The sequence below is a fragment of the Bos mutus genome, chromosome 16 (genome assembly GCF_027580195.1).
Source record: "Bos mutus isolate GX-2022 chromosome 16, NWIPB_WYAK_1.1, whole genome shotgun sequence".
NCBI lineage: Eukaryota > Metazoa > Chordata > Mammalia > Artiodactyla > Bovidae > Bos > Bos mutus.
The window spans coordinates 13,200,139-13,213,241 of NC_091632.1; the positions used below are offsets into that span (position 1 = coordinate 13,200,139).

General features: G+C 45.0%; 1 protein-coding gene across 5 annotated transcripts in view; it reads left to right on the forward strand.

Moving 5' to 3' along the window:
• The window catches only part of HHAT (hedgehog acyltransferase), a 365,640-nt gene that overhangs the window by 119,939 nt on the left and 232,598 nt on the right, over positions 1-13,103 (forward strand). For all 5 annotated transcript variants that reach the window (XR_011467202.1, XM_070384727.1, XM_070384728.1 and 2 more), the window contains one exon: positions 12,850-13,000. Coding sequence is in view for 4 of the 5 variants with exons in the window: in XM_070384727.1 (XP_070240828.1) it covers positions 12,850-13,000 (151 nt within the window). In the remaining variant the exon portion in view is untranslated. The remainder of the gene's footprint in view (positions 1-12,849; positions 13,001-13,103) is intronic.

The following is a 13,103-nucleotide window of genomic DNA, read 5'->3' on the forward strand; positions in this document are numbered from 1 at the left end:
CTAGTTTTGAGGGAGAGAAAACCTCATTCTCTTTTGGTGTGTTTTTTTTTAATTCCTGATTTCATTATTTATTACTGTTTTCGGCTCTGCTGGATCTTTGTTGCTGCATGGAGTAGCCAGTGGGGGCTACTCTCCAGCTGTGCTGCACGGGCTTCTCACTGAAGTGGCTTCTCTTGCTGCGGAGCACAGGCTGTAGGCACACAGACTTCAGTAGCTGTGTCTCCCAGGCTTTGGAGCTCAGGCTCAGTAGTTGTGGCCACAGACTTAGTTGCTCTGTGGCATGTGGGATTTTCCTGGACCAGAGATTGAACCCATGTTCCCTGCACTGGCAGGCGGATTCTTTACCACTGAGCCACCAGGGAAGCCCTCTTCATTCTCCTCTGGCCAAGATGAATTTGAGGCCCTTCCAGTTGGAGGTGGCTCATGGGTGGTAGAATTCACCACACAGTCACTTTGAGGCAGTCACAGGCAGGCAGCTAGGACTTTTCTTTCTTTCTCCCCTTCCCAGCTTTGTTCTTGATGCTGGGAAATCCCATACCTGTGAAAGATTCTTTATTTTTAAAAAAAAATAACCTTGTTTTTTCGTTTTTGGCCTTGCCATGCAGCTTATGGGATCTTAGTTCCTTGACCAGGGATTGAACCTGGGCCCTTGGCAGTGAAAGCATGGAGTCTTAACCACTGGACCACCAAGAAATTCCCATCACAGAAGATTATTTTACTTGGTGGCAGGTCTGAATTTCAGTAGTGACTTAATCCTCAGAATACAGGAACGGTTTTAGAATATCAGTCTACCTCCCAGAAAAACTCTGATAACAAGGCAAGTTTTCATATGACAGGGTGAATTATCAATTTAGTTACGTCACGTGGAAACATTTATTAAGCATTGGTTATAGAGGTGGTTTAGTTCCTAAGTTGTGTCCAACTCTTTGCAACCCCATGGACTATATCCTGCCAGGCTCCTCTGTCCATGGGGTTCTCCAGGCAAGAATACTGGAATGGGTTGCCATTTCCTTCTCCAGGGGATATTCCTGACCCAGAGATCAAACCTGGGTCTCCTGCATGGCAGGTGGATTCTTTACCCACTGAGCCACCAAGGAAGCAAAAATGAAAGTGAGAGTCACTCAGTCCTGTCCGACTCTTTGCAACCTCATGGACTATAGAGTCCAGGGGGTTCTCCAGGCCAGAATACTGGGGTGGGTAGCATTTTTGCTTCTCCAGTGGATCTTCTCAACTCAAGATTCGATCCAGGGTCTCCTGATTCTTTACCAACTGAGTTATCAGGGGAGCCCCCAAAGTGAAAGTGAATGAAAGTCACTCAGTTGTGTCTGACTCTTTGCAACCCCAAGGACTATGCAGTTCATGGAATTCTCCAGGCCAGAATACTGAAGTGGGGAGCCTTTCCCTTCTCCAGGGGAGCTTCCCACCCCAGGGATCTTAACCCAGTTCTCCCGCATTGCAGGTAGATTCTTTACCAGCTGAGCCATAAGGGAAGGCCAGATATTAATTAGGTGCCGAATACAAGAGGCGTAAGATATAATTCCTGGCTTTGAGAAGCTTGTGGTCTCTCAGGACAGGTACAATTGTGGTCTGGTGTGATAATTATATGGGGCTTCCCAGTTGGTTCAGATGGTAGAGAATCTGCCTACAATGCAGGAGACCCGGGTTCAATCCCTGGGTCAGGAAGATCCCTTGGAGAAGGGATAGGCTACCCACTCCAGTATTCTTGGGCTTTCCTGGTGGCTCAGATAGTAGAGAATCTGCCTGCAATGCAGGAGACTTGGGTTCGATCCCTGGGTCGGGAAAATCCCCTGGAAAAGGGAATGGCAACCCACTCCAGAATTCTTGCCTGGAGCATTCCAGGGACAGAGGAGCCTGGCGGGCTACAGTCCATGAGGGCAGCACAGACCATGAGAACATAGTTTGGTGAGAGCCTGGACAGAGCAGAGGCCTGCATGGCTCACCCCCTCATCTTCAAGTTTTTGTGTAAATGTCCTCTTTTCAGTGAGGACATTTTAAGGTGTTTTAAGGACATTTTAAGGACATTGTTTAAAGGTGACTCCCCTTTAAACAATAGCAACACTTACCACTTCTGAATTCTGAGTTCCCTTATCCTGTTCTTTTTTTTTTTCTTTTTCCATTGCATTTGTCACCCTCTGTCTCAGTTGGCTGTTGCTGAATAACAAAGCATCCTCAAACTTGGTTGAAAACAGTGATTTCCTGTCTCGCTGTTCTGTTGGTTGATGGAAATTGGTTGGGTGGTTCTTGCTTGGGTGGTTGGTGGTTCTTGCTTGGTGGTTCTTTCCTTCTCCTGTGGTTGCTGCCAGATGTCAGCTGATGCTTCAGGCATCTGAAGGTTCTACTGGGCAGGACATCCAAAGTGGCCCCTCACTTCGTTGCAGCTGAGGGTGACTTGATGGGGAGCTCAGCTGGTGCTGTCCTCCATAGCATCTTGACGTGGCCTGGCTATGTGGCTCAGGTATCTTGCAGCCTGGCAACTGGATCCAAGGGTGAGCATTCCAAGGGGCAGGAAGCAGAAGCCACTAGGCCAATGGCAGGCTACATTTGGAATTAGAACAGCATCACTTTTTCTGTCTCTCTGGGTCCTAGGATCTGCCCGGATTTACTTTTGATGGGGGAGTGAAAAGATTGCATTATAGAAGGGCACGTGGGAGAGAAAATACCATTGCAGCCACTGTTGGAGAATACGTTCTGCCATGCTTTCTTAGTATTCATATAGAATTTGCTTATTTTTATGTCTGCTTTTTGTTGACTCCTGTGAGGGTGGAAGCCCTATGAAGGCTGGAATATCCACTGAATAATATGTACCAAGCATCTACACCCTAACTTGGCACAAGGAATAGTTATTAAATGTTCTAAGAAATGTGTCTAATCCATTGTGTTCAGATTGTCACCTGTTGTAGAGGTGTGGGTTTTTTTTTAACCCTGCTTCTGGTTTACATTCTTTGCTGTCACTTTTAACTGACCCTAATAGAGCCAGACATCCTGGAATGTGAAGTCAAGTGGGCCTTAGAAAGCATCACTATGAACAAAGCTAGTGGAGGTGATGGAATTCCAGTTGAGCTATTTCAAATCCTGAAAGATGATGCTGTAAAAGTACTGCACTCAATATGCCAGCAAATTTAGAAAACTCAGCAGTGGCCACAGGACTGGAAAAGGTCAGTTTTCATTCCAATCGCAAAGAAAGGCAATGCCAAAGAATGCTCAAACTACCGCACAATTGCACTCATCTCACATGCTAGTAAAGTAATGCTCAAAATTCTCCAAGCCAGGCTTCAGCAATATGTGAACCGTGAACTTCCTGATGTTCAAGCTGGTTTTAGAAAAGGCAGAGGAACCGGAGATCAAATTGCCAACATCCTCTGGTTCATCGAAAAAGCAAGAGAGTTCTAGAAAAACATCTATTTCTGCTTTATTGACTATGCCAAAGCCTTTGACTGTGTGGATCACAATAAACTGTGGAAAATTCTTCAATAGATGGGAATACCAGACCACCCGATCTGCCTCTTGAGAAATTTGTATGCAGGTCAGGAAGCAACAGTTAGAACTGGACATGGAACAACAGGGTGGTTCCAAATAGGAAAAGGAGTTCGTCAAGGCTGTATATTGTCACCCTGTTTATTTAACTTCTATGAAGAGTACATCATGAGAAACGCTGGACTGGAAGAAACACAAGCTGGAATCAAGATTGCCGGGAGAAATATCAATAACCTCAGATATGCAGATGACACCACCCTTATGGCAGAAAGTGAAGAGGAACTCAAGAGCCTCTTGATGAAAGTGGAGAGTGAAAAAGTTGGCTTAAAGCTCAACATTCAGAAAACGAGGGAAGGCGCCAAGATGGCGGAGGAGTAGGACGGGGAAAACACTTTCTCCCCCACAAATTCATCAAAAGAGCATTTAAACGCCGAGTAAATTCCACAAAACAACTTCTGAATGCCGGCAGAGGACATCAGGCACCCAGAAAAGCAACCCAACTCCTCGAAAGGAGGTAGGAAAAAATATTAAAGACAATAAAAGAGACAAAAGAGGGAGGGACGGAGTTCCGTCCCGGGAAGGGAGTCTTAAAAAGAGAGAAGTTTCCAAACACCAGGAAACCTTCTCACTGCCGAACTGCGCCGAGCTTTGGAAGCACAGAGGACAACATAACAGGGAGAAAAAAATAAATAAACAATTAAAACTCGCAGATTGCGAGCCCTACGGTAACTCCTCCAGCGGAGAAGCAGCGCAGACGCCTGCATCCGCCATTAGCAAGCGGGGGCTGGGCAGGGAGGCGCGGCACGGGCTGCATCGCTTAGAGTAAGAATCTGGCCCGAATACCCTGAGCGCTATCTGAGCGAAATAATTTGGGCTAGCAAACCAGACTGTGGGATATCTACCATGCGAAAAGCCAGCCCTAACCTAAGACACCGCCAGCCCGCGTACGGAACAAAGGACTAAACAGAGGTAGCCGGCTGCAAACCTTCCCCCTCCGCTGACAGGCAGCCAGAGCCGGAAGGGGGCAATCGCAGCCCCAGAGAGACATTATCTATAAAACTGGCTTCTTTGCTAACTAAAACTTATTGGGGGTCTGGACGGTCAACATCTGCCTGAGAAGGTGCGCCGCGTTTTACACCCAGATAACCAAGTGGCGGGAGGCGATAAGTCGCAGCATTGGCGCTCGCCAAACACCTCATCACCTGAGCTGCTCGGACCTGGGAAGAGCACAAAACGCAGCCCCAGCTGAGTCTGCGCCTCTGAGGACTACCTGAGTGCCTGAACCTGAGCGGCTTGGACCTGGGAGGTGCATGCAACCCAGGGCCAGCCTCGGATTGTTCCCGGCGGAACAACCTAGAGCCTGAGCAGTGTGGGCAGGGAGGCTACACGCGCCGTGAGCGGGGGCAGACCCAGTGTGGCTGAGGCACTGCGAGCACACGCCAGTGTCATTTGTTAGCAGCATCCCTCCCTCCCTCCCCATAGCGACTGAACAAAGAGAAGAAATACAGCTCCACCCACCAGAACACCGACACAAGCTTCCCTAACCAGGAAACCTTGACAAGCCACCTCTACATACCCACACACAGCGAGGAAACGCCACAGTAAAGAGAACTCCACAAACTGCCAGAATACAGAAAGGACTCCCAAACTCAGCAATTTAAACAAGATGAAGAGACAGAGGAATACCCAGCAGATAAAGGAACAGGATAAATGCCCACCAAACCAAACAAAAGAGGAAGAGATAGGGAATCTACCTGATAAAGAATTCCAAATAATGATAGTGAAATTGATCCAAAATCTTGAAATTAAAATGGAATCACAGATAAATAGCCTGGAGACAAGGATTGAGAAGATGCAAGAAAGGTTTAACAAGGACCTAGAAGAAATAAAAAAGAGTCAATATATAATGAATAATGCAATAAATGAAATTAAAAACACTCTGGAGCCAACAAATAGTAGAATAACAGAGGCAGAAGATAGGATTAGTGAATTAGAAGATAGAATGGTAGAAATAAATGAATCAGAGAGGATAAAAGAAAAACGAATTAAAAGAAATGAGGACAATCTCAGAGACCTCCAGGACAATATTAAACGCTACAACATTGGAATCATAGGGTTCCAGAAGAAGAAGACAAAAGAAAGACCATGAGAAAATACTTGAGGAGATAATAGTTGAAAACTTCCTAAAATGGGGAAGGAAATAATCACCCAAGTCCAAGAAACCCAGAGAGTCCCAAACAGGATAAACCCAAGGAGAAACAACCCAAGACACATATTAATCAAATTAACAAAGATCAAACACAAAGAACAAATATTAAAAGCAGCAAGGGAAAAACAATAAATAACACACAAGGGAATTCCCATAAGGATAACAGCTGATCTTTCAATAGAAACTCTTCAAGCCAGGAGGGAATGGCAAGACATACTTAAAATGATGAAAGAAAATAACCTACAGCCCAGATTATTGTACCCAGCAAGGATCTCATTCAAGTATGAAGGAGAAATCAAAAGCTTTTCAGACAAGCAAAAGCTGAGAGAATTCTGCACCACCAAACCAGCTCTCCAACAAATACTAAAGGATATTCTCTAGACAGGAAACACAAAAATGGTGTATAAACTCGAACCTAAAACAATAAAGTAAATGGCAACGGATCATACTTATTAGAAAAAAAAAAAAAAAGAAAGAAAAAAAAAAACAGAAAACGAAGGTCATGGCATCCGGTCCCACCACTTCATGTGAAATAGATGGGGAAACAGTGGAAACAGTGTCAGACTTTATTTTTCTGGGCTCCAAAATCACTACAGATGGTGACTGCAGCCATGAAATTAAAAGACGCTTACTCCTTGGAAGGAAATTTATGACCAACCTAGATAGCCTATTCAAAAGCAGAGACATTACTTTGCCATCAAGGGTTCGTCTAATCAAGGCTATGGTTTTTCCTGTGGTCATGTATGGATGTGAGAGCTGGACTGTGAAGAAAGCTGAGTGCCGAAGAATTGATGCTTTTGAACTGTGGTGTTGGAGAAGACTCTTGAGAGTCCCTTGGACTGCAAGGAGATCCAACCAGTCCATTCTGAAGGAGATCAGCCCTGGGATTTCTTTGGAAGGAATGATGCTAAAGCTGAAACTCCAGTACTTTGGCCACCTCATGCGAAGAGTTGACTCATTGGAAAAGACTCTGATGCTGGGAGGGATTGAGGGCAGGAGGAGAAGGGGACGACAGAGGATGAGATGGCTGGATGGCATCACTGACTCGATGGACGTGAGTCTGAGTGAACTCTGGGAGTTGGTGATGGACAGGGAGGCCTGGCGTGCTGCGATTCATGGGGTCGCAAAGAGTCGGACATGACTGAGTGACTGATCTGATCTGATCTGATAAATCAGGGACCTCATCTCTTTATTCAACACTGTATTGCTCAGTATCTGGTAAGTGGTTGGTGCTCAGTAACTATATATTAAATTAATGCATAAGTTATTGATTCTGCTTGAAACAGAGAAGTTATGAAGAATAAACTATGTTTGAACTGGGATCTGAAGGGTACATGGGATTGTTCCAAGAGAAGGGGGAATAGGGAAGAAAGGGAGAAGAAAACATTGAGAGCCAAAGGGAAGGATAAATGGGACTGTAATGAAACTGACCTGTGAGTCTCCTGAGGCCTGGGTTCTCCACATGATATGGCCCCCAGGCTGCCTTTTATAACATGTAGCTAGTGATTCAGCTGTCAGGCGCTTGGGGCAGGCATGCTTGTTGAATGAATGAGCATAGCATATGAACTCGTCTATAAATTTTTTGACAGAAAGGTGTTAGGTTAGGCAGAAACTAATCTTAACTCCTGGTAGTGAGGGGTCTTTTAAATATAAACTCAGAAAAAAATATTTTAAAGTATTTTAAAATAGCTAAGTTTTGCATTTTTGAATATAATAAAAGTGAGCTCTATTTATAAATGTCAAATAACCTTTCATCAGACTACAGTCACTTGTCTTGTTTCTTTTAAAATTTTTATTGGAGTGTAGTTGATTTACAATGTTGTGTTCAGTTCAGTTCAGTCACTCAGTTGTGTCTGACTCTTTGTGACCCCATGAACCACAGCATGCCAGGCCTCCCTATCCATCACCAATTCCCGGAGTTTACCCAAACTCATGTCCATTGAGTCAGTGGTGCCATCCAACCATCTCATCCTCTGTTGTCCCCTTCTCCTCCTGCTCTCAATCTTTCTAGCATCAGGGTCTTTTCCAGTGAGTCAGCTCTTTGCATCAGGTGGCCAAATTATTGGAGTTTCAGCTTCAACATCAGTCTTTCCAATGAACACCCAGGACTGATCTCCCTTAGGATGGACTGGTTGGATCTCCTTGCAGTCCAAGGGACTATCAAGAGTCTTCTCCAACACCACAGTTCAAAAGCATTGATTCTTGGCGCTCAGCTTTCTTCACAGTCCAACTCTCACATCCATACATGACCACTGGAAAAACCATAGCCTTGATTAAATGGACCTTTGTTGGCAAATTAATGTCTCTGCTTTTTAATATGCTGTCTAGGTTGGTCATAACTTTTCTTCCAAGGAGCAAGCATCTTTTTATTTCATGGCTGCAGTCACCATCTGCAGTGATTTTGGAGTTCCCCCAAAAAAGTCAGCCACTGTTTCCACTGTTTCCCCATCTATTTGCCACGAAGTGACAGGACCAGATGCCATGATCCTAGTTTTCTGAATGTTGATCTTTAATCCAACTTTTTCACGCTCCTCTTTCACTTTCATCAAGAGGCTCTTTAGGTCTTCTTCACTTTCTGCCATAGTTAGTTTCAGGTATATAGCAAAGTGAATTGTACATACACACATATCCACTCTTTTTTAGATTCTTTTCCTATGTACATCATTACAGAGTATTGCGTAAATTTCCCTGTGCCACACAGTAGGTCCTTGTTTGTTATCTATTTTACATACAGTAGTGTGTGTATGTCAATCCCAGTCTCCCAGTTTATCCCTCTCCGCTATCCCCCTGGGTAACGATAAGTTTGTTTTTTACATCTGTGATTTTGTTTCTGTTTTGTAAACAAGTTCATTTTTACCATTTTGGGGGCTTCCCGGTAGCTCAGACAGTAAAGAATACACCTATAATGCAGGAGACCAGGTTTGATCCATGGGTTGGGAAGATCCCCTGGAGAAGGGAATGGCTACCCACTCCAGTAATCTTGCTTAGAGAGTTCCATGGACAGAGGAACCTGGCAGGCTACCATCCATGGGGTCTCAAAGAGTCTGACACAACTGATTAGGATTCCACATATAAGCAATATCATAGGATATTTGTCTTTCTTATGTTGCCTTCTAACAGATCATATGCCTAGTGGGAGATTGCTAACCCTTAGGCTTAACCCTGAAACCTTAGACCAAATCGTACACAGGAAAGACTAATCTTTAGGTCAAGGGGAAAGACGAATGAGCCACGCGTCTTTCATACGATGATGCAAATCAATAGCAAGGAGGCAGAATTGTTAAATTCATGAGTATAAACACATTTTTTTTCCTGAAAGACTAAACAATGCAGAAATTACAGTTATAATGCTTTTACAACCACTATTCACATTTCTTTTTCTATGAGCTTATGAAGCAGTTACTAAACTGTCAGGAAAAAAAATAAGCCTTTTGTATATTAATCCGTAAAAAATAATCAATATCAGATAAATAGGGCACTTGTTTCATATTGCTAAATATATGATTTCTTATGCTTTCCGTCCGTATTGAGGAAAAAGTCCCCAGTAATCTTATCTTCAATGAGGTCTAGCCATAGAATGCTATTAAACATCTGTACAAAATTAACCCTTCCCTCATAGCCCATTTCCGTATGACGTGAAGTCGCTCAATTGTGTCCGACTCTTCGCAACCCCATGGACTGTAGCCCGCCATGCTCCTCTGTCCATGGGGATCTTCCAGGCAAGAATACTGGAGTGGGTTGCCATTTCCTTCTTCAGGGGATCTTCTCGACCCAGGGATGGAACTTGGGCCTCTCGCATTGCAGGCGGTGAAGACTGTTTCCAAATGGTGAAGACTGTTTGCAAATGGTGATCCATAAAAATGTTGATTCAGCTATGGATTGTAATTCATTTGCCTCATGTATAACAACTGTACAAAAATAATGTCAAATTAAAGGCAGTATTTGAGACAAGGAGTAGCCCATTCTCCCTGATCTTTCACCCTGTTAACAAGGAAAAGAGACATCTGATGCTTCATCTATAAAAGACCCCTGGGCGGCCTTAGCCTCCCTGAGCTTCGGTAGATAGAGTCTTCCACAGGCCCTTTGATGTCTTCAGTTCTTCAGGCTGATCGTTGTCAGCTCTGGAAGCTTTGTGCCTTTCAATTAGTCTTTCTCACTCATGTCCTGCCTTTTGGTAGCTCTGGGATTTTTCTGACTAGAGCCTGGGGGTTCATATTGGAATAGTTTATAGTTTCCCTCACTGCCATACTAGACAGTGCAACTGATATCTTCACCATTCAGTATATTCCTATGGCACTCCCCCTGCCCAGAAGCTTTTAAGATGGTGTTAACACACATCTCCCATTTCTTGTGTATACATACACACACACACACACACACACACATATTCACACACACACACATCAGCTTTTTTCTTATCTCTTATCATACATCCAAGAAGGCTACCATTTTATAGCAGCTCTTGCAACAAATAAGACTGTAGTCTGGTTTCCAAAAAGAACATTTTTGCCAACTCCTGAATGTGACGGACACGTGGTGATTGCTGGGGTTTCCTCCTTGTGGGACAGGTAGCTCTCGGATTTGAACCACTGTTAACTCCTGAATGTGACTGACACATGGTGATTCCTGGGGTTTCCTCCTTGTGGGACATGTAGCTCTCGGATTTAAACCGCTGTTAACTCCTGAATGTGACGGACACGTGGTGATTGCTGGGGTTTCCTCCTTGTGGGACAGGTAGCTCTCGGATTTGAACTGGTGTTTACCTTTGCTCAAACTGTTTATTTCGGCTTCCCAGGTGGCACTGATGGCAAGAACCCACTTGCCAGTGCAGGAGACATAAGAGACATGGGTTCAATCTCTGGGTCGGGAAGAGATTACACTCCATTATTCTTGTCTGTAAAATCCCACGGACAGAGGAGCCTGGTGGGCTACAGTCTGCAGGGTTGCGAAGAGTTAGATACAACTGAAGTGACTTAGCATGCAGGCATGCACACTGTGTATTTAGAAAATGGCTAATGTATTTTCTTCTGGCTCAGAGTTACTATTTACAGCCACACGTTTCGTGGCAGTGATTGCCATGTAACATCAAAAGGACCAGGCAGTAGTATCTCCTGCTACTACTAGTTTAAGGCTTAGTTATTTCCTTCAGGTTATCCCATGGATAAGCCGATCAGCCCTGTCACTATTGCTGGCCTGCATCATTTCCCTGCACACCGGGGAAGGTGAGTTTGGAGGCTGGACAACACGTGGTCACAGGGTCATCTACTCCAGGGTTTCCTTGGGCACTTTGCCCTTGTTCTCCTGGCTTCACCTCCTCACCCCGCTACTGAGGCCAGCAGCTTGCCCAGGTTCACGGTTCCCCACAGACCGATAGTTTAGGTTCCCACCTTCCTCCCAGGGTGAAGAGGTGGGGTCAGCTGGCTCAGAAGCCCACAAAGATGTGTCGATCAGGGGAGCATCTTGAGCTCTAGCTGGAGACGCGGGTCCCGCCCCCTCTGCCCGTGGGAGCAGAGCGTGTGTCTCCACCTCAGATCTCACTCTGTGCCCACACTTGGTGTTCCTTTCCTTCCAGAAAGACACGATTCTGGCCAGGAAGATGCTGGTTGTTGAAGCTTGGGGCCCTCATCTTTTTTTTTTTTAAGTAGCTTTATTGTGATACAGTTCACGTATCATGCAGTTCATCCATTCAAAGTGTATGACTCACTGGCTTTATTATATCGTGGATATACTGTCTATCCGTATATGGCAACTATCATCACCATAATTTTTAGAACATTTTCATCACCTCAAAAATAAGCCCTAAGGACTTCTCTGGTGGTCCAGTGGCTACGACTCCGAGCTCCCAATCAATGCAAGAGGCCCAGGTCAGGGAACTAGATCCCACGTGCTGAAATTAAGAGTTGGCATGCTGCAACTAAAGACCCCACCTGCCGCATCTGAGACCTGGTGCAGCAGAATAAAAGGAAGCCCTACTGTTTAGCTGCCACCCCCACAGTCTCATTTCCCAGCCCCTCAGTGGTAAGGAACCAGTAATCACCTTTCTGTCTCTATTTCTGTCTTTTCTTTTCCTCTTCTGGAGTTTCATATGAATGGAATCTTACAATATGTGGTCTTTTATGGCTTACTTCACTTAGCATGATGTTTTCAACATTCATGTTGCAGTGTGAATCTTCATTTTTTTTATGGCTGAATAATATTCTCCTGTATGACTTACTATGTTTTGTTTATCCGTTTGTCCATCAGTGGACATTTGGGTTGCCCAACATTTGGGCTGTTGTGAATTATGCTACTGTGCACGTTTGGGTGCAAGTTGCTGTGTAGACATCTGTTTTCATTTCTCTTGGGTGTATGCCCAAGAGTGGAATTGCTGGGTCAGATGGTAACTGTGGGTTCCCCAGGCAGCACTAATGGTAAAGTTCCCACCTGCCAATCCAGGATATATAAGAGACGCGGGTTCCATCCCTGGCTGGGGAAGATCCCCTGGAGGAGAGCATGGCAACCCACTCCAGTAATCTTTCCTGGACAATCTATGGAGAGAAGAGCCTGGTGGGCTACAGTCCATAGGGTTGTTAAGAGCTGGACATGACTGACGTGACTTAGCATGCATGCATGGTAACTGTATGTTTAATTATTTAAAGAATTGCCAAATATTTTCTAAAGTGGCTGCATCATTTCACTTTCCTGCCAACACAGTGTATGACGGTTCCAATTTCTCCATATTTTTGCCACCCTTGTTGATCTGACTTTATACTTCTCGCCATCCTAGTGGGTGTGACTTCATGTGAGGTTTTGAAAAGATTGGGGAAGGATTTTTTTTCCTTTCTAATAGTTTTTAATGCCCTGTATGTGTGTATACACACAACATATGTATGACTTCAAAGTGTGCCCTTTGCTAGCGTCTGTAAAAGCACAGATGCTAAGGGGTCCTGTTGACTGCTACAATAATAAAGCAGATTTTAGTATTTATTAATCCAAAAATCTCACCACCCAGACCGTTGTGGGAGACAGTGAAACGTGTGCATTGAACGGAGGAAGAGGAGTGGTGGGAGACGCGGGAGCAGGTGTTGTGTTTCCTGGAACGAGCATCCTTCCCAGGAGATGGCCCCACTTCTTGTCTGTGTCTCACGGGTCCCTCTGTCTTTCAGGAGGCCTGGCGCTGGCCCAAGTGCTCTTCTTCTACGTGAAGTACTTGGTGCTCTTCGGTGTCCCGGCTTTGCTCATGCGCCTGGATGGACTCAGGCCGCCGCCGCTCCCTCGCTGTGTGAGCACCATGTTCAGCTTCACGGGGATGTGGAGGTCAGTCTGTCAGGGTCCTTCGGGGATGTCCGGTGGGAGGAGCCACCATCCTTTCTCTGCCCTTCACTCAAGTTTCCTTTGGCACTTAGGTTTTTTTAATCTA